This window comes from Natator depressus, chromosome 4, assembly GCF_965152275.1.
Source record: "Natator depressus isolate rNatDep1 chromosome 4, rNatDep2.hap1, whole genome shotgun sequence".
Lineage (NCBI taxonomy): Eukaryota > Metazoa > Chordata > Testudines > Cheloniidae > Natator > Natator depressus.
Window position 1 is genome coordinate 98,137,481 of NC_134237.1, and position 22,664 is coordinate 98,160,144.

Consider the following 22,664-nt stretch of genomic DNA (forward strand, 5'->3'; position numbering starts at 1 on the left):
TGATAAAAAAGACCTCATTCGCAAGCTACAACACCAACATGACTTGGGGAAAAACAACTCGGTACTAAATGACTTATTAGAGTGGGTTCAGTGACAGTCTGGGCTACTAATTTTCACGTAATCACAAGTACATCAGGACACTAGATCATTAAGGAAGAATGGAAAAGTCTCAAACATAGGGAGAATATCAAAAAGGGTCAAAGCTGACTCAATTATTGGAAGAGCAAGGAAAATGATGAAGGGAAAAGCAGAAGAGAAAAGGGGAGTGAGAAAATTGTTCAAAAATCCAGTTGTGAAGGGGAACAAAGACATCACTAAAGCTGACATAAATCAAGACCTACAAAAACAGTACCTGTTGTGAAAGAGAAGCAGCCTCAGTCTCTTGCATCTATTGATGCCAATAGGCACAAAGTAATGCACAGCAACAGTTTAGTGTAATAGCAGATGACAAACTACTTGCGCTCTAATGGGAGTTTCTGTCAAGGAAGAAGTACAGATACTGTAGAAGTCTATTCTTAACATACTAGTTAGTGTACAAACATCTTCAGCAGGAGGAAGAGATGAGAGGACTATAGCTGGCCAAGAAATTAGGAAAGAGAAAGGCACAGAAAAGCAAGTACATACATTATGTGCTTAATTCAGACCTAGCTCTCACTGCTATAAAAGTGTGCTAAACTAGAAGCAGAATTTCTAACACAGAATATTAAAGTCAGATTTAAAAAAAACAAAGACATTTAGCACTGTGCTCTAGGTAAATGTCCCCAGCAAAAACATTTTCTTTTCCCTCAATGCCAACGAAGACTTTTGTGTGTGTGTTTGACACATGCAACGTTTTGCTGGCTGTTTGACTTTGCACCTTCTTCCTAACACATTTGCTTTTTACATTTTATTTTTGCTGGTATGTTAGTGGACTTAGAAATTCTGTTCCCGACTGCAATGTACTTCTGATTTAAAACTTCAGTGCACGCATCATTACATACGAACGGCCATACTGGGTCAGACCAAAGTCCATCTAGCCCAGTATCCTGTCTTCCAACAGTGGCCAATGCCCGGTGCCCCAAAGGGAATGAACAGAACAGGTAACCATCAAGTGATCCATCCCGTCACCCATTTCCAGCTTCTGGAAAACAGAGGCTAGGACACCATCCCTGCCCATCCTGACTAATAACCATTGATGGACCTAGCCTCCACGATTTATCGAATTCTTTTTTGGACCCTGTTATAGTCTTGTCCATCACAACATCCTCTGGCAAGGAGTTCCACAGGTTGACTGTGCGTTGTGTAAAGAAATACTTCCTTTTATTTGTTTTAAACCTACCACCTATTAATTTCATTTGGTGGCCCCTCATTCTTGTGTTATGAGTAAATAACACTTCCTTATTTACTGTCTCCTCACCAGTCATGATTTTATAGACCTCTATCATATCCCCCTTAGTTGTCTCGTTTCCAAGCTGAAAAGTCCCCGTCTTATTTATCTCTCCTCATATGGCAGCCGTTCCATACCCCTAATAATTTTTGTTGCCCTTTTCTGAACCTTTTCCAATTCCAATATGTCTTTTTTGAGATAGGCAACCACATCTGCATGCAGTATTCAAGATGTGGGCATACCATGGGTTTATATAAAGGCAATATGATACGACCATTGTTCAAAAAGAAAAAAAAAAAAGGCAAACGTAGATGTGTGCTGGCAAAACATTAATATCCTGGCTACAGCTACACAGCATAAAACATTTTAGAGTAAAGGATGACAAGCTTAATCTACATGTCCTTAACAGACCCAGGGGAGGGGGTGCTGATAAATCCATTCCTCTTCCCAGATACAGAAGAGCCGCTCTAGTCCACACAGCTGGAGCAAGGAAAAGCCCTTGAGTTGCTGTAGGAATGAAGAGGATCTGAGTTCTCCTGGTGAGCAGGAAGAATACTTGTGCTCTCCTCCCGAGTTAATTGGAGTGGTATAAAAACTCAAACCTCTAATTTCAACAACCACAGGAGGAGACATGGTAAATAGCCCTCTCTCAGCGCTTAGCCAGTGTCGAGGGTGGGACCTGGGTTTCAAATCACTCCGATAGTGAAATATCACCAATACTGCCCCTTCCCTTGGTAGCAGCAGCAGAACTTTGTTCCGTATTGCAAGGAAATAACCTGAAGTCCACCTTCAGTGCAGGTTTACAGTAGGGCTGTCGATTAATCGCAGTTAGCTCATGCAATTAACTCAAAAAAATTAACTGAGATTAAAAATATTAATCACAGCTTTAATCACACTATTAAGTAATAGAATACCAATTGAAATTAAATATTTTGGATGTTTTTGTACATTTTCAAATATATGGATTTCAATTATAACAGAATACAAAGTGCACAGTGCTCACTTTATATTATTTTTTATTACAAATATTTGCACTATAAAAACGATAAACAAAAGAAATAGTATTTTTCAATTCACCTCATACAAGTACTGTAGCGCAATCTCTTTATCATGGAAGTGCAACTTAAAATGTAGATTTTTGTTACATAACTGCACTCAAAAACAAAACAATGTAAAACTTTAGAGCCTGCAAGTCCACTCAGTCCTACTTCTCATTCAGCCAATCGCTAACAAAAACATGTTTGTTTACCTTTATGGGTGATAATGCTACCCACTTCTGAATTACAATGTCACGTGAAAGAGAGACTAGGCGTTCATGTGGCACTGCTGTAGCCGGTGTCACAAGATATTTACGTGCCAGATGCAGTAAAGATTTATATGCCTCTTCATGCTTCAGCCACCGCTCCAGAAGATGTGCTTCCATGCATTCATTAAAAAAAGAAAGTGTTAATTAAATTTGCAACTGACCTCCTTGGGGGAGAACTGTATATCTCCTGCTCTGTTTTACCCATATTCTGCCATATATTTCATGTTATAGCAGTCTCGGATGATGACCCTGCACATGTTGTTCGTTTTAAGAACACTTTCACTGCAGATTTCACAAATCACAAAGAAGGTACCAATGCGAGATTTTTAAAGATAGCTACAGCACTTAACCCCAGGTTTAAAAATCTGAAGTGAATTCCAAAATCTGAGACGGACGAGGTGTGGAGCATGCTTTCAGAAGTCTTAGAGGAGCAACACTGATGCGGAAACTACAGAACCCAAACCACCAAAAAAGAAAATGAACGTTCTGCTGGTGGCATCTGACTCAGATGATGAAAATGAACATGCGTTGGTCCGCACCGCTTTGGATCGTTATCAAGCAGAACCTGTCGTCAGCATGGACGCATGTCCTCTGGAATGGTGGTTGAAGCATGAAGGGACGTATGAACCTTTAGCACATCTGGCATGTAAATAACCTTGTGACACCAACTACAACAGTGCCATGAGAACGCCTGTTCTCACTTTCAGGTGACATTGTAAACAAGACATGGGCAGCATTATCTTCTGTAAATGTAAACAAACTTGTTTGTCTGAGTGATTGGCTGAACAAGAAGTAGGACTGAGTGGACTTACAGGATCTAAAGTTTTACTTTGTTTTAAACACAGTTTTTTGTACATAATTCTACATATGTAAGTTCAACTGGCATGATCGAGAAATTGCACTACAGTACTTGTATGAGGTGAAATGAAAAATACTATTTCTTTTGTTTTTTTACAGTGCATATATTTATTTTTTATGACAAATATTAAGTGAACATTGTACATTTTGTATTCTGTGTTATTAACATCAGTATATTTGAAAATGTTGAAAACATCAAAAAATAAACTGGTATACTATTATTGTTTAACAGCACAATTAATCGGGATTAATTTTTTTAATCACTTGACAACCCTAGTTTACAGCTGTATAGATTAACTTCTGCTCTACCAGATTAGGTGAAATGAGAAACATTAAATTTCTGGGTGGTAGTATTCAGTGGTGCACTTCAACTGAATCTCTATCATCTGGTACAGCTTTTCAGAAGCAGTCTGTATGATGCTGGTCACTCAAGGGGACTACTGGATGGTGAGCCAGAATTACATGTCACATAGGCCACAGGCACATCTGACAAATGTGGCAGGTCCCCACCCTAAAGGAGCTTACTTTCTGTGGCCCCAGCAACAGAATCTAAATGGACCCAAGTGTCCAGCTATGCATGTTTTACAATGGAATTGAAAACTAGTAGCCAAATCACCAGAAGTTGCTGAGCACCTACAAATCTCATAGGAGAGAAAGTGAGATGCAGATACACAGCATCTTTGAAAAATCAGGCTCAAGGTGTCTAATAAATACCTTAGCATATGTAGTCAATCACTACCCCTATTCTTGAACTGGGGAAAAGATAGAAGGGGTTTGATACATGAATGAACTATGCTGTCCCCAATTCTGGAAGTCAATGAAAGCATTACATGCAATCAAAGATGTTAGTTACTACTCACTAAATGAAATGTGCGAGAAAGCATGTTTTGACGCGTACTACGGAAGATTTCTATTTAAACACCTTGATATACTATAAAACAGACTAAGCTATTTGGGGTAAGGGCTGTCTCTTCATATTAGTCTTCTTTTTGTACATTCCCTAGCACAATGGACTCTAAATCATCATTGCAGCCTCTGGGTGCTATTGCAATATAGGTATTATAAATCACACACACACACACTTTTAGAGCTCTCAGATTTTCCTAATAAAATAATAATAATAATAATAGCAGCAATAATAATAGCAACAACATCTAGGAATCTATGAAAAGATAAGGCCAAAAGGAACCATTGTGATCATCTAGTCTGACCTTCTGCATAACACAAGCCACAGGACTTCCTAGAATGAATTCAGGCTTCAAGTAAATACCTGTGGTTGAACTACAGTATATTTTTATTACTGTACCTTTCTTGTTTCTCTGCAACAAGAAGTCGATCAGCATCTGGGTCATTTGCTAAAATAATTCCAGCCCCTTCTTTTTCAGCCAAAGCAAAAGATAACGTCTAGAAAACAATAGTACAGTGCAACACCAGAGAAGGATCATCAAGACTTATAAATAATAATTTTCACTTTCTTATAGGTCTGTAACACTCCCATTTATTTTCACTTGAACCCACAAAACCACAAAGCTATGTTTATAGCAGAAATGCCATCCTTAATTCATTCAAGGGTACCCTCAGTATTGTAGAGATCTCAATGGGTAGCAGCACTACATTAAAATAAGATACGGAGTGTGAAGAGTAAATTAATAACACCTATTTCTACATTTGGGGGCCAATTCAAAGTCCACTGAAGTCAATGAGACTGCACTGAAGTTCATGGACTACTCACACAAGTCAAGTTATTCCCATGAATGTTTGCAGATAAGGCCTTAGATCTCTACATTTGGTATCATCTTATTCTACAGTTTAACTGTTAACAGCTGTTGGATTCAGGCTGTTAAAAATTTCGTTGTAATTGGACATTTTCTAAGATGGAGGAACATTCTCAGTTTGTTTGTTTTTTAAGAACTATTCTATTCTCCATGCTGATACTGTATATTCTACTGGAGAGTTAAAGAAAAAATATCTTCTAGTCGTTTATCTTGTTATTAGATAACCAGTTCATTAAAAACTATGAAAAGACACTTGTTAGCTTTTCAAGAAATCTAATGGAAACTCAAAATGAAAAACTATTTTATAAAAACGTTCTACCTAGGTTTACAGTGACAATTTCTGGCTGGCGGAGAGAACACTTTTAAAATAGATAGCAAATATTTAAAAACAATATTTACCAGTACACCTTTACCCTCTTCAGGATTTGGGTACTTTACTGTTGGAAATTCTGGATCAGGATCCTTCTGTTCAGGAACAGCCAATGGAGGTTTAAAGTCAAATGCCTTAAAGGCTGACTGCACAAATTCATGGCCTACACCATGCACAGAAGTGTGGGTGAACTTCAGCTTTGTTTCCTTGTTTATATTCCTGAAATCAAGTAAATTAATGATGTTAAATTAACATGGCCACTGTGTGCCACTTAATGGGGTTCAGAAACAACCATGACTCAATACTCTGCAACAATGTTAAACTATGAAACCAAAGAAAGTTTGTATTAAAAGGTATCCTTTTTTACCCCATCTCTAGCCGTACATGACTGTACCAAGACATCAGATAAAATAAGGCTCTGTATAGCCTTACAGAGCACAGGAGGAAGGAAGAATTAGTATGATTGGCTGATAAGATTCAGTATCCAAGTTGAGTAATGGCATTTAAACAGACTTCTACATAAAAGCAGAAGCTACACTGAACCACAGTGCTATCTGTTGCTATGTTATTTATCTTTCACCCACTTTACTTAGAGGCACATACAACTAAGAACAAACACCACTTATTCTCTTAAGTAGATGCATAATGCTTGTTTGTAATATTACAGCATTATTTTTCATACATTCCTGGCTTTCTAGTATACTGAGTTTAGCAGTTGCTAGCCTCAGGGTAAAGTTAATGTAACCGACGGAAGTTAAAATTTTTGTACCCAGCTCCTCCCCCTCCCAAACCCCAGTTTTAATCTTTCTTGTTTAAAATCAAGTTAAAAATATAGGTTTGTCACCAAGAGAATGACAATCACCACCAGCTCACCTGTGAAAGCAGTGCTTTTGTATGTCTTTAAAGTAGTCCTTATTGATAGTGACATAAGGATCATGAAGTAGCAAGCTGCTGTCAACCAGACTGTCATCCCAAGCCTGAGGCCATGGCTCTTGGTTCTCTTCGATAGCTTGAGAGATTCCTTTGTCATGAGGTGAAGTTATCTGTGCACCATTTTCCCAATAAACCTAAATGGTACACAGGACACACCGGGGTTATTTTAAACATGAATACCTTTACTGATCTTAGTTGGCTAAATCCTGGCACAATTTATGGCTGATTCCAGTAAGTACAGCTAAAACAATAGAGTGTAACATACTTTGAATATAGATTTCCCTAAGCTTTGTTTTTCTGAGGATTTAGCGCCCTATATTTAAATCCCGCATGAAAAACAAAGTAGACTACCACCAGGCTCATCTCATTTAGAGATAAAAATCAAATTTCAGGCCATTTGCTAGGCAGATAGTTAATTCTTGTCCATAATACATTGTATCAACCTACATAGTTTACTCTAATTTTATATATAAACCACTACACATGAGACAAGACAAGGGGGAAAAAAGGAAGAAAATATTTTTAGTACCAAAAACAAAAAAAACCCACACAATTTTTAACTGCAAAAGCAATCAAAAACTTTTAGTCCCCTACAACACCTGCTGCTCTTAGTCTTCAAACTACTTCCACCCATGCAATAAATTGTTAATTTAAGTCATGTTACTGTAAAATTCTTAACACTTTCAAAGGTCTGAACGTATTTGAAAAAGCAGCAAGATTACTGAAAATTAAAAATATATATATAACATTTTAGAACAGTGAAGCAACACATTCTGGAGGAACGAACAAAGATCTGAGTTCTAATCTTGCCTCTGCCCCTAACTTGCTATATGGCCCTGGGCCAGCCACTGTCTCATCTGTAAAATGGGGATGATACTACTTCCCTCCCTCCCTCCTTCCTAGGGCTACTTTGAAGATTAAGGACTGGATAGCTCTTTGAACATACAGAGTGCTACTATACATGCTATTATTAAATAGTCATGTCTGAAAACAATGGAAGTTATATAGTAATACCTTGTAACCATTATCTTGTTTTGGGTTATGGGAAGCAGTAATCATAATTCCAGCAGAAAGTTTCAGATGAGTTATTGTGTAGGGCTGTAAAACAATAGTATAAAGAGAGTTATCATGGAGTCTCGATCCTGCTAAATTCTGGGAATCACGCCATCGCTGCAACCATACAATCATAATTTCAAGTCTAGAAAATAACTGTATTCTCTTTATTGTGAGCCATGCCATCTAGTGGCCTGACTGCTTAATTACAGGTATATTCAGTACCACACATGCCCAATAAAAGTGTAAGGTCAAAGAACATTTGATTTTCCAAAAACTAAATCTGGACTGAATATATCAAAATAATGAAAACAAAGAAATAATGTATATGACAAATGTTATCCCTGTTCATTTTACTGCTGTGAAATTTAAGTGTAACTAATTCCCTTCACAGCATGTTTCAATTGAAGTTTATTTAAAATTAGAGCTGTGTAGAGTATCAATATTTAAGTTAACCAGAATTCAGAGTACAGTAGATTCCTCCAATTTGGGACAGCACAGTGAACGACTGTCACCATGAAGAGGTGTTCCTAACTCACAGAGGACATTTAAAAAATAATGGTGGTCTCCTGAGAGCAGTAGCCAGTCCACTGTGTTATTGGACAGGTCCAAAAGTTGGTAGGCATTTTGCGCACTGGGTTAGAGACCGAATCTTGCTAACTGCATGGCAGCCCAGCGTGGCCAAAAGGAGCAAACTAACAGTCAAGAACAGGCAATGGTGAAAAATTCACACAGTATTACATTAAAGGAGGAAATGAGAGCTGTTACATGAGCAAACGTAGAAAAAGTATGATCACAAGACACACTAAAGTCCTAAGCATGACCATTACAAGAGCATATCCTCATTAAAGAGCAGTCATTGCCATTGTACGGCTTAAAATAATTTCCTGAAAGACAACTCATTGAAGCATGGCCTGATTGAAGAGTATTGTATAGGAAAACCAGTATTTTTTCCTTCTATCTTGAAATTAGAATACTATATTTGTAGAACATAGTAACCCAGGGATGATGGGAGATATGACTCTATTGTTCCAATCTATGAAATGTTTAATACTTTTGCTACCAGACACGTGTGCTTCTGTAGCACCAGTTTAACACTAGATAGAAGTTACTGGAATATCATATTCCAGATACATTAAGCAGCACAGGAGGTCCTGAAATACCCAATACAATCGGCAGCTACCAACTAGTTAGTAGCTGATCTAGTTTAAATAATGTTATTTGCTGGAAATACTATCTATAAATATACACAGTATGCATCTTTTGGAAGACATCAGCCACTGCTCATAAGCAGAAGTATAGCAGCTAATCTTCCAAAATTCAATAGGTAACGTATCCCATCAGGCAGGTGTGAAGGGACATACATATCCTTCAGAAACTCTGGTGGCCCTTACATCCCCATCTTTCAGAAGAGCTGCTATCTGGGCAGCAGCACAGTATGGTTACACGGAATCAGAAACAGGCAGAGCACTAGCTGCTTCCGAAGAAGCTGAGAAGTTCAGGATAAAATATCGACAGCATATCCTAATCAGTTCTTCTACGGCTTACTGTACCTGAAGCAGCTAGGATCTTAAATAAGCCTGAGAGTAGCAAACTAAGAAATGAGTTTGCTTTTTCTAAAAAAAGATTAATAGTTTTTTTGTACTTGACAGTACCCTATTATGTTGTATGAAAAAGAAAATATAGACAACTATACCACAAAAGGTGTTGGTGTTATATTGGAGAAGAGGTACACTGGAATTCCCTGACTGATGAAAGTTGTTGCAGCAAGCCTTGCAAACCTAAATGACAAGAAAAGTTTATTTGGAAATACATTCATGAGACTCTCACTAGACAGTTAAATAAAATTCACAAGGAGCATGTAGATTTGATTCTGGTGTAATTCATTTGTCCCTTATTCTGGTTACAAACATGGTCCAAATTTGCAGTACAGACTGGATTTTACTTGTGTTTCATGCCAAAATGCAGAAGGAGAGCAAAGCTATATTTCTTATCTTCAGATGCACAGTACACACATTTTTACATTCAAATTACACACACATCTAACTGCTCCAAAGAACATGTTATTGAAGCAGTGAACAAACTAGAATACATTGCATATAACATACAAATAAATCATTTCCACAAACTACTAAGAGTACCTCTTGCTGCTACCTCCACTTGAAGGATGGGCGCGAGCATCAAAACCAATGACAACCCCTCTTTTCTTTAGATCACTGAAGTTCTTTTCAAGGTACCTGCAAAATCCCTAAAGACAAAAAACTCAGAACTTAATCTTAGTATTTTAAATGTGGCTGCAATAAATTTTAAAATCTTTAAAAATAAACAAAACAACAACAACAACAAAAAGTAAAGTACCCTAAATTGGTTTAGGGTACAATTTTCTGGGAGCAAGACATACTGACTGAAAACCACGTAAGTGGTGAGTTTCCAAACAAAAATACTGAACTATCACTGATGGGTTTTATAATATGAATAATTCCAAATGAAAAATTTAAATCCAGGTAGATTAGGTAAAAAATGATAATTTTGGAGTACAGAACTTCACAAGTGATTAATTCAGATGCTATTTTCTGGCCTGAAAAAGTAATCACTACTAGTGAATACATTAATTTTTTAATCTCAAAAACACAAAAATGAAGCCTGTTTAGGACAACGTAAATCAGTGACACGGGATACACCCTTACTTTTATTCAGCTTCTCCAGAAACAGCAGATCTACTCTAGGATGTATGAGGTTTTAGAACTTTTATGCAAATTGAGACTTGCACAGATGTACTAAATTGGCTTAATTTGGGATTTCCTACATTTTAATGACTGAGACAGTAGGAAAAGCATCTGGCACGTAAATACCTTGCAATGTCAGCTACAAAAGTGACATGCAAATGCCTGTTCTCACTTTCAGGTGACATTCTAAATAAGAAGCAGGCAGCATTATCTCCTGCAAATGTAAACAAACTTGTTTGCCTGAGTGATTGGTTGAACAAAAAGTAGGTCTGAGTGGACTTGTAGGCTCTGAAGTTTTACATTGTTTTGTTTTGAGTGCAATTATGTAACAACAAAAATCTACATCTGTAAATTGCACTTCCCACGATAAAGAGATTGCTCTACAGTACTTGTATTAAGTGAATTAAAAAATACTATTTCTTTTATCATTTTTACAGTACAAATATTTGTAATAAAAATATAAAATGAGCATTGTACACTTTGTATTCTGTGTTGTAACTGAAATCAATATATTTGAAAATGTAGAATAACATTCAAAAATATTTTAATTGTGTGTTCTATTATTGTTTAGCTGTGTGATTAAAACTGCAATTAATCACGATTAATTTTTTTTAATCGTGTGAGTTAATTGCAATTAATCAACAGCCCTAATATAACTCAGTAAGATTGCAATTTTAAGATAAAAGGTTTAAAAACTACAATTTAGCTGGCAGAGCCGAAGTTACGTGGGCCCAATGTGGGTCTCGCTGTGGTGGGCTCCTGCTGCACTGGTCTGGGCATGGGGGAGCGGCCCCTTTCTGGTCTCCTCTTCTTATGGGGTACCAGGGATTGAGAACAGTGCCGACCACCGCGCTAAGTGGGGAACCCTGCCAGTGCCAAGGGTCTCTGGCAGAGTCCTTCCTCGGTGACAACTCCTGCCTCGTCAGTGCCAGCACACCAATGCTGAGGTGTTCAGCGTTGGGTCTGCTGAGCCGGGGTCCAAGTGAAAACGTAGAGCAGCCTCCATCAGAAGAATCTCGACGCGCTGATCCCTCTCCTGAGTTTTCTGATGAAATCCCCTGAATGCTGCAAGATCTGCCTTTTGGTGACTCTCCCCCAACACTTCAAGGAGGAAGCATGGAGGTCACTTCTTGGCATAGACTTGCCACATGCTGCGCTGGGTTTAAACCCTGGGGATTGAGGCATGCCCCGGTACCGAGGCAAAAGATGGCAATAAAGGGAGAGGGTTTGACATTATCTAATTAAAATATGACCATGTAAACCAGTGTTGCTACCACTGTTATATAATTGCTACAAATCTTATACGAAGTGTGACACGTAGCCAGAAAGGGTTAAGCAGCTTGCAGGCTAATTGACTCTGGGTCAATCATTAGGGACATGTTAGAAAAGCATGTGAATGGTAATTAAGACCATTCTATGGTAGATAGGGTAGAACTTTGAAATGCAAACCTATATTGTTAGAAATTAGAGGCAATGCTAATTCTATGTGTGTACTCATATCCTGTTTAATGCTAGCCATGTAAACAGACAGTTCCTGTCTGTCACTATAGCTATTGATTCAGAGATCAAAAGGGAATATTAACATTTAGATGAATCTTGGGTGCAATAATGTCATTGTCTCTATGTCTCTTTGAAGTTTGTGATAAACTACTTAATGGATAAATAGTCTTATATTAATCCATGTAGTTATTTACCAGTGAGATTTAGGAAACAGAAGGTTACATTAAAAGCCTACTGTTCACCCAGAACTATATAGTCATATGGCTACTAGAAAACTGTATAAAAGACCTTTGGGTCCTGATCCTGTCTTCTCAGATCTGCTTGATGCTTCTATGCAGGGGAAGTTTAAGCCACAAGATTGAGATCCCAGCTCTGAGTGGGCCACCCTGATATAATCTGGACTATAACCTATGGACCAATTCTGAAAGACCTCTTTGCAACTACGAAGCTCACCATCTCTGCTATGAATCTGAACCTCAAGAATTATATTTACGTCTGTATGTATACTGATCTTTTAACCAACACGTTCTCTCTTTAATAAATTTTAGTTTAGTTAGTAAGACTTGTCTGTAAGCATGTATTTGGGCAAGATCTGAAGTATTCATTAACCTGAGGGGTAATGTATCCAATCCTTTGGGACTGGTAGAACTTTTTTATATGATGAATAAGATTTTCAGTAATCCTCATTATATTTGACTTGGGCATCTGGGTGGAGGCCTGAGGCTGGGTTACTTTAAGGGAACTGTGTTTCTGGCTTCTGGGTAACCAGTGAGGTGTTATAGAAGCTGTTTTGTGCTGGCTTGGTAAATCTACGTATTGGAATATCCACCAGCTTTGGGGCTTGTCTGCCCCATTCTTCGCAGTTCACCCTGAGTGACCTCAGTTGGCTCCCCCAGGATTCCGGTCACGGGGGGTTACCCGCTAACTGAAACTTATCTAACACCATACTATGAACCTAACTATTTACAGGACAAAAGTTCAAACTACTAAATAAGTTGCACTTGCAAAGGAAGGGCTAACAAGCGTTCTGGCTAACCATCACAGGCAGTAAGAAGGAACTGAAGTGGCGGCGAGTTGGCAGGGCCCTATATTCAGTGCCAAGAAGGTGCAACCCCAGGGGGCACCCGGACCGATCTGATAGGTACTGCGAAGGAAAAAACCTTCTGGCTGCTGTGTACGCACTCCTAATTGGAATGGACATGAGCAATCACTCAAAGAAGAACCAGAATTTCAATATATGTAAGTGGGTTTTCTGAAGTGGTCAACATTGGCCTAACTCTGCTCCCAGCGAAACCACCCTTGAGGTTTTGGACAGTGGTTAAGCTCAATTTTATTTCCAATTTCATCTGGTTACTTTTTCATTAAAAATATTAGTTTCTACTAAATGCAGAAGAAAAGCCTGCAGTTAAGTAATAACAGAAAAACAAAGTGAACCTGGTACCTGAGTTGTCTGAATAATAGTAAGGTCATTCATCTGAGAAATTCCTGCCCCCATGGCTGCTCTGAGTCCTGCTGTCCCAAACTCCATCCGTGACCCAAAACATTTTTGTAGTTCTTCTGCATTTTCTTCAGCAACCAGTTGCTTCACTATTTCTGAAGTTTTTGTATTCTGTAAAAAGATAAAATTACAATATATTGTTATTCTGAGAAAGCTTGTTATAACTTTAGTCTCAAACTGTGACATTCCTTACCATTTCTTCTGCTGAACTGACTCTCAGACTAGACCTGGCATACCACATCTAAAACTCGAAAGTATTAGTCATAACACCTTCATAATTTTAAATCAGTGTTATTATAATGGATTCTTATTTCAATACTATACCCATAATCTGGCATACCAATTGCAGTTTGCATACCATTTTGAGAACCTGACGCTGAAATCTTAGCTACATTTGCAAGTCTGCAAGATACAAGAATATCAGAATATAAGATGAGAGAATTTCAGTTATGTGAATAAAGGAATTTGAAAGAGAAAGCATACTGAAAGGCTATTTAGGGAGATAAATACTAATTCTGAAATATTACTTGTATCGTACTACAAATGTGCATGAAGCGGTTAAAAAAGGCGCACCATCTCTGTCCCACAAGTTTAAAGTCTGCCTAATACAATAACTACAGGAGGAGAAAATATGTGAAGGGGTGAAAAGGGAGGGAAGATCAGGGCAAATATATTGCAAACAAGCAATAATTGGAGAGAATATATCCATCCATCCTGATGGTTACACTTTTTAAGTTTAACAAACTACTTTAATCCTCCTTGAATAAGTGGGTTTTGAAGAGGGAATTGGAAGAAAGGGTCTCATCACCAATTCTAGAATACAACCTTACTCTATTCATAATGGGGTGGGGGAGTTGTTGGGCTTGTTTTGTTCTTTAGTTCATTATGTGCACCACTTTGGAGGCATTCTCCTCTTTTCTTGGAATGTTACATGTGAAATACAGTTGTAATATCTCATCCTATGAGGTGCACAAGACCTTCACTATATTAAATACCCTTACATTTCCAATATCCATATTAAAAAGAGTATTGGATTCAAATTTCTACACTAGTTGTAATTCCCTGAACTCTGATGAGCCAGACAAAACATTAAGAGAAGTGATGGTCCAGTGTGCTTAGGGTGCTAGCCTAGGACCTATAAGACCTGGCCTTGAGTCCTTGCTCTGCCACAGACTTCCTGTGTGACCTTGGGCAAGTCACTTACTTCTCTGTGACTCAATCCCTTGTCTGCAAAATGGGATGAATACTTCTTTTCTACCTCACAGGGGTCTTGTAAGGATAAATACATTAAAGATTGTGAGGCATTCAGATCCTACTGTGATGGGTGCCAAAAGAGTACCTTAGATAGATTGGACAACAATGCTATGTGATACGTGGTGTCTTGCACAATGCATTATCCATCCCATGATTTCACACATTTTCTACTGAAGTAGAACAAAGGTTAGATTTTAAAATGGTTACATCCTACAGAGGATCCTACATCCTACAGAGGGTTGCTGAGGGCAAAGCTCACCACAAAGTTCTAAAGTGCTATAGGATTTTTTTTTAAATATAAACACACAAGCTCTATCCCCAAAGCAACAGAATTACATATTAAAAAATAGTATTTTCCTATTGTGAAATAAAGTGAGAGAAAAATGCACTTTGTGTAAATCATGTATTGAAAAAGCATCCTAGGGGCCTATCTGCAAACTGTGACTCATGGGAGTAATTCCATCAAAATCAATGCAACCATTTTCATGCATAACAGTTCACAAGACCAGGACTTCATTTTGTTATAACTGGGAAAGTGACGTGCAGTTTATCAGTGATCAGAAGTAAACTTTACTTTTGATTTTGTAACTTTCTATTGGTATTAAAGCAAACCCCGTGGAACCCAAATACCTGAGTGGTGTTTTCTTGGATCACAGTAAGTGTACAAGGGTTATATTGATTCAAATTGGGTTTGTTCAATAATATTTTTGAAGCTCATTGTGTGAAAAACTGTTGCAGACTGGCTCATCCCCCTTTCTCAATCATCGCAGTGACCAAAAAGCATGTTAATCAAGAACATCTGCAACTTCAAATAAGATAGCAGTTGATAAAAATTAATGCATTAAAATGTTAAAGTACATTTTTCTTTTTGAAAAACTACTTAAAATTAAAATTGAAATGACGACAGACCTCATAAAAGTCACTAGCTAACCAAGCAGAATGAGAGAGTTTGCTGAAGTGCTAAACCAGCTTTTGACAGCAGTAGCTTCTTGTGCAGGTGCAGAGAGAATATCTACTTTCTTGATCACTGTGGACAACACCACCATCCAGCGTGCCACTCAAGCCCTCAGCCTAGGCGTTATCTTCACATCAGATCTTTCTAGGTCCTCACATCTCTGCTATATCTTAAACTTGCCAATTTTTTCTGTATAACCTTTCTAAGATATGGCCTTTCTTATCCATCCATGTAGATAAAACTCATATCTAAGCTCCTATCATCTCGCATCTCAATTAATACAACATCCTTCTCTCTGGCTTTGAGAAATGCAATCTTGCCCCACTTGTGTCCTCTCAGAATGCTTGGGAAAATATCACTTTCCACACCTGTTGCTTTGACCATGTAACCCCTCTGTTTGCATCCCTCCACTGGTTCCCTCTTCATTATCACATCCAACATAAGGTACTCATATTCACTTCCAAGGCCCTACACAGTCAATCCCTACCTATCTGTCATTCAGTATCAACCTACTCACTTGTTAAAATTTTCCAACAAGCATCTCCATGCTTTCTACCATGCTGCCCCACATTTGGGAGGCACTCTCCATAAACCACCTATTGCTTGACTATGGTCAAATACTCGAGCAAAGAATGCCCTGATTTAGGCAGTGGCCTATCTTTTTGATTGTATCATGATGCCATTTGTTAGCAAACCCACTTAAATATCCTAGGTTTCAGAGTAACAGCCGTGTTAGTCTGTATTCGCAAAAAGAAAAGGAGGACTTGTGGCACCTTAGAGACTAACCAATTTATTTGAGCATGAGCTTTTGTGAGCTACAGCTCACTTCATCGGATGCATCCGATGAAGTGAGCTGTAGCTCACAAAAGCTCATGCTCAAATAAATTGGTTAGTCTCTAAGGTGCCACAAGTCCTCCTTTTTAAATATCCTAATCACTCACTTTACTACATGCTAATGACACCTGTGGGGGGGAAAAAAACTGACTGATTGGCTGGAATCTCCTAGAGCAAACTTTTATGTATATCTTTATTTGTATATCACGTCACTGATGCAAAGATATAGATGAATCAGTTGAAGCGGATAAAACAAAGATAATGACAACCAAGATGTTTGAAGAGTTGGCCTGTTCCCTAGCTAATCATTTAAAAATAACTCTTTTCCAGCTGCTCTGTGTTTTATTTAATTTTGTTTTTTTTCCCTTTTGTGACTGTTCAGTCTTGAATAATGTTCACTTTTAAATGCCAACCTAACATGGCAAAAAAAGGCAATTATACTTTCTTTTTTTAGGTCTTCATTACATTGTACTTTGAGTAATTTTAATATAGAAAATGCAATTAAGTAACTTGGGGTTTTTTTTTTTTTTGGTAAGTAAGCACAAGTATCTAAGGCTAAGCCTATTGGAGACAACAAAGTCTTACTCTTCTTTGCTAATATTCTAATGAATTAGTGCTTTAAAATATCTGGCCATTTTTGACATTATTTGACCAATGTTTGACCAATTATTTTTGGATTAGTCAAATGTCCAATTCCACTTCAATTTACTAGCTACACATAATACTTAGTTTTAAATGCAACACCTGTTTTGATAAGAAAAAAGCTTATGTATCCAGTAATTTCAGGTAGTTTCAGTCAACTAATACAAACAACTTTAAAATGCTGTTTTAGCGCATGTTTAATTGAATTCCAATTTCCATTAGAAGATACTGATAAAAATTACAAGTGAAAAATTAGCCTCATAAATAAGAAATGTATGATTTCCCCATTTTTAACATAATAAAAATGTAAAAATTAATCTGAATCTGTCTTAAGCTAAATAATTGCATCATAAGTGAGTAATGATATCGTCTGTCCTCATTATCCAAAAAGTATCAAGTTTAACGTAAAGACTGTATTTAGTTGCAAATCAACATGATTTAATGTTTACCAGCTAATTTGAAACAACTTTTCTTTAGGAAAAATACCTAAAACGTAGAAATGAAAACTACAACTAAAAATGAACGATTTAAACAAGTTTTCCTGCTTGCTGATTTAAATCATGATTAAAATTGGTGATTTAAATTGCCTGATTTAAGTCATTCTAACTTGGAAGACATTATTAAGTATGATCTAATCACACAGGACCACCAGATGAAAAATACTGCATGAGGTTCTGAGTTATATTTTAAAAAGAGTCTTATTTATTTAAAAAGGGCCCCTGCAATGCAAAAGGATGCACCCCTGTATTCATACTCTACATATTGCAATAATAATATTTGTACAAAATATGCTTTGTGAGCTATCATTTGAAAACTAATGACTTACTGGTCAGTAAATATCATGGTGAAATCTATGTAGCAACATTGTGTGTAAAGTTATGAAATCCCCCTGTATGATGTTAAAGGCACATATTCAAACTCACATAGCCCCGATTAAGTAGACTTGGTCAAGGAGGCCTGTCAAACATAAGAATGTGTGTTTACCACAATTTGCATATAAGCTGTAAAAAAAAAAAAAAAAAAAAAAAAAGAGTCCTCAGACAGCAAGAGGGGAAAGAAAGAAGACCAAGAAAATTCGACATTAGAGCATAAATAGGTGAAAAGAAATATACCTCTATCCCGCTATAACGCGGTCCTCACGAGCCAAAAAAATCTTACCACGTTCTAGGTGAAACCGCGTTATATTGAACTTGCTTTGGCCTCGAGCATTTCCATTATCAATAGTTACTTCCCGCCCCGACCCATCCACCTGCCCCGCTCCTTGTCCCGACTACCCCCTCCAGAGACCCCCTGCCCCTAACCACCCCTCCCAAGACCCCACCCTCTATCTAAGCCCCCCTGCTCCCTGTCCTCTATCCACACCCCCTGACAGGCCCCCTGGGACTCCCACTCCCTATCCAACACCCCCATTCCCCACCCCTGACCGCCCCCTCACCAGAACATCCAAACCCTCTAACCCCCTGTGCTCCCTGACCACCCCCCCCCCCCCGAGACCCTCTGCCCCTTATCCAACCCCTCGGCCCCGGCCCCGCAGCATGTCAGAGCCAGATGCGCAGCCCCGCCCCCCAGAGCGTTGCTTTACCACGTTATATCCAAATTTGTGTTATACTGGGTTGCATTATATCAGCGTAGAGGTGTAGCATGAAGCCTCCTTCCTCCAGCAGACTCATGTCTACTTGCTCTCAGCTGGAAAGAGCTTTAGTGAGGCATGACACTCAGAAAAATGCTTTTCAAAGGGTGACTGGACTATAAAAGTGAGGGGCAAAACACGCCAAGTTCTTGCTCCATACCCATCTCTCTCTTCACTTAAGATGACCAGAAAAACAGCCATTGGACTTTGGGGCCAGATTCCAGCCTGAGAGTTTGGTCAGCAATGTTACTGGAAATGTGGTAAGGAACTTCACTTTGAACCAAGTCTAGTTTAAGTTCAGAAAGAGTTTTATCTTTATTTTTCTTGTAACCATTTCTGACTTTAATGCCTCATTTCTTGTACTCACTTAATATCTCTTTGTAGTTTTGTTCTTTAATCAAAATTAATCCAGTGTTGTGAATTGTTTGTGTAACTCCATTGAAGGCGACAAGCTATTATGTACTGATCCCCTTAGAGGGGCAAAAGAACCTAGTGCAGGGGTTGGCAAACTTTTTGGCCCAAGGGCCACATCTGGGTATGGAAATTGTATGGGGGGCCATGAAATTGGAGCTTGGGGTGAGGAAGGAGGTGTGGGCTCTGGCTGGGGGTACGGGCTCTGGGGTGGTGCCAGAAATGAGGAGTTCGGGTGCGGGAGGGGGCTCTGGGCTAGGGTTGAGGTGGGGAGGAGGGTGAGGGCTCCAACTGAGGGTATGGGCTCTGGGGTGGGGATGAGGGGTTGGGGGTGCAGGAGGGTGCTCTGGGACCAGGGGTTCAGAGGGCAGGAGGGGGAATCAGGGCTGGGACAGCGGGTTGGGGTGTGGGAGGGGGTCAGAGGTGCAGGCTCTGGGCAGCGCTTACCTCAAGCATCTCCAGGAAGGAGCAGCACGTCCCCCCTCCGGCTCCTACGCAGAGGCGCAGCCAGGGAGTTCTGCGCGCTGCCCTGTCCGCAGGCACCACTCCTGCAGCTCCCACTGACTGCAGTTCCCAGCCAATGGGAGCTGTGGGGGCCGCAACTGGGTTGGGGGCAATGTGCGCAGCCCCCTGGCTGCCCCTATGTGTAGGAGCCATGGGGGGGGGGGGGGACGGGACATGCCACTGCTTCCAGGAGCCATGATGAGCCATGGCATGGTTGGAGTGGGGCAAACTCCCAACCCCGCTCCCCGACAGGAGCTTGAGGGCTGGATGCAAACAACTGAAGGGCTGGATGCGGCCCCTGGGCCATAGTTTGCCCACCCCGACCTAGTGTATCTGGACTGTCCAGGAGAGGGCTGGACACTGCAGAACACACATTTTGGGAGGGAAACTCAGGACTGGTGGCATGTTGGCACGTCACCTGCAAATAGTAACCAAGGTTCCTGGAAGCTGCTGTTTGTTGACAGGCTGCTGGGGTCAAAGCTGCTGGACCAGGGCTGTGGCTTTACACAGACACTCAGGGTGCAACCTGCATACTGGCAGGCTGATTAAGAGTGACCCAAACTGGAAGCTACAACAGCAAAGCATTGTGAGGCACCGCAGGTATCAGAGCAGGGGTGACACAGCCCCTCTGGTCTGGACTGCACCCTGGAATGTCATAGGGACAAAACAGGAAAATTAAAATACATTGTTGAAAACGAATGAAATGTAAGAGCCAAACAGGATATTCAAAAGCCAAGTAAAGTGCCATCATTAAGAAGGGGCTGGTAATAATTAAAATCAACTCTGAAAGAAAAGAGAACAAAAAAAGTAGAGATTATGACAGAAGACAGAACTAGCGGACAGAGTATTGGGCAGGGGCTCTGGAGATCTGGGTTCCAGGCCAGCTCTACACTACACTGGTTTGCTGGGTAACCTTAGGCACATCACCTCCCTGTGCCTCAGCTTCCTCTTCTGTAACAATGTACAGAGGGCAAGGAATGCTTCAACACAACCCCAATTCATCAAAATCAAAATAAAACCTTTTGCTGAAATGAATTGTTGTGATTAATTTTTTTCTCAGGTTCATAACAGAATTACTGGTCAAAACCAAAGAGAAAGAGAGGGGGCACTCACCTGGGAGGTGGGAAACCAAAGCTCAAATTCCTGCTCTCAGTCAAGCCTGACTTTTGCATTTAACCACCAGCCCAGTTGAGGGGCTGGGCCCTCTCCCTCCAGAACAGTGGGGTGTGTCTGGAGTTCCCGTCTAGTCTTACATGTCCATGATTTCATAATTGTTCTCGACATGCAATGCTTGGTCGCCAGCCCTAGCGACACGTAACAACAATACTCCCCTTTGTCAAGGGCTCGGCCCGGATCTAGGGCGGGAAGGCATCCAAGAGTCTTCGTGCTCTATCGAGGTATTATTCCAATCAACAAGTTGGGCCTAAAACTTGAGACTTAGCGGAGCTATTGTCTTCCAGCCGCAGGCCGGATGCGACTCTCTCCCTCTCGTACCTAGCGAGCGTTTCTAGCGCAGCCCCCACAGCCGAGCCACGCGGGGTGTTTTCCCCCCGTCAGCTCCACAACAGAAAGCGAAAGAGGCACAGGGACGCAGCCGCTTCCTGCGCTCCGCGCGACCCACCCCCTGCGGGCCGGCCGCCAGCGGCAGGGAGCCCAGCGGCGCCGGCCAGGGCTCAGAGGCCGAGGGGCGTGCCGGGCACTCTGCCGCCGGTCACGGCAGCCCAGGCGGCCGGGCGCAGGCGGATAGCCGGGGAGCTCACTCAGCCCCCCGTCCCGCGACAGGGGCGACACCGGGGACAGCGCGGCTGGGGCGCAGGCAGGGAGAGCGCGCCGGGCTCCCCGCCTTACCTTGTCCCAGCGCAGCCACTGAGCAGCCGCCTCGGTCAGACTCGGCGCCGCCATCCTGCCCGGTCGGTTCAGCTCAGCGCTGCCCGTCCGGAGCGGAGCGCTCAGAGGGGCGGGGATCGAGCGGGAACAGGCGCGGCCGTTAGCTTCCCTCCGCTTCGTCCCTAGGCGAGGCGAGGCGAGGCGGGACGGGACGGGACGGGACGAGGAAGGATCCGGCCATAAACTGCTGCCCCTCCCGCTGTGCTGCCTTCGCTGCGGCACAAACCGCTCCCTCTCAGCCGTCCCGCCGGCGGGGGCACTGAGCATGCGCGGTGGCAGCTGCCCTCGCTCCGATCAGACTTTGCTGCCTGGTCTTCGGAGGGGTGTTAAAAAGGGGCGGGGCGGGGGGGCAAATCGCAGCAGGGGGAGGGGTCAGGGGCTGAGCGGGGGGCACATATTTGCTGGCCGGGGGGTCACGCTACTGTAGGTAGCAGCAGAAGAGGGGCTGGAAGGGAAAAATCGGGGGTGGGGGCCTGGGTTAAGCCCGCAGGGAGATGTTGCCAGACCCTGTGTGGAGATAAAACTCCTGTCGGGGGAGGCGGTAACAGTTACCCCGTGGGCTGAGCCGCCTGCTGTGCTTGCAAATGTAGGGGGGGGTGGGGGGGCGCAGAGGCCTTTTTATTTCTGCTGGCAGGATGCTGCCTGTCAGCCCTGGAGCAGAGGGCGGGTTCCTGGGGCTGGGTTGTTAAAGGCACAGGCCTCCCACTGCCTAGACTGTCAATGCTGAGACACCGCAGCTTCTCTCTGTTTTATGTAAGTGCTGAGCGGCTACGTTACTGCGAGAGCCAGGAGACTTAGTGCTGTGAAATATTGTACAAACACTCCCTCCCTCAAACTCTGCGCCACACATTTTGAGTATTTAAAAGAGTCTGCTATGAGTTTCTATGTCTATATGAAGTCACCACAGCTCTTTCTCTTATATAACACGCTAAAGTGCTAAACTCCCCCCCAGAGCCCACACATCCGCACCCCCTGCTGCACCCTAATCCATTGCCCCAGCTCAGCCTGTACCCCTACTGCACCCAAACTCCCTCCCAGAGCCTGCATCCCAAACAGGACCAGATTAACCTTTTGTGAGCCCAGTGCTAAACATATTTGTGGGCCCCCATGGGGGCAATGGGAACATGGGGAGGGGCCAGAGTCCTCAGAGCAAGGGGCTGGA

At 41.3% G+C, this 22,664-nt stretch overlaps 1 protein-coding gene across 2 annotated transcripts in view; it reads right to left on the minus strand.

The window, feature by feature from the left end:
- The window catches only part of PGM2 (phosphoglucomutase 2), a 31,724-nt gene extending 9,957 nt beyond the window's left edge, over positions 1–21,767 (minus strand). The window contains exons 1-8 of one of the 2 annotated variants that reach the window (XM_074951555.1): positions 20,729–21,162; positions 13,329–13,496; positions 9,803–9,909; positions 9,358–9,442; positions 7,623–7,706; positions 6,549–6,742; positions 5,705–5,894; positions 4,837–4,934 (exon numbers count right to left, since the gene is read on the minus strand). In XM_074951555.1, coding sequence (XP_074807656.1) covers positions 4,837–4,934; positions 5,705–5,894; positions 6,549–6,742; positions 7,623–7,706; positions 9,358–9,442; positions 9,803–9,909; positions 13,329–13,415 — 845 coding nt within the window. In that variant the 5' untranslated portion in view covers positions 13,416–13,496; positions 20,729–21,162. Of the gene's footprint in view, positions 1–4,836; positions 4,935–5,704; positions 5,895–6,548; positions 6,743–7,622; positions 7,707–9,357; positions 9,443–9,802; positions 9,910–13,328; positions 13,497–20,728; positions 21,163–21,463 lie in introns of those variants that run through there. The other variant, XM_074951554.1, reaches the window with a different exon arrangement.
- Positions 21,768–22,664: the final 897 nt, after the last annotated feature.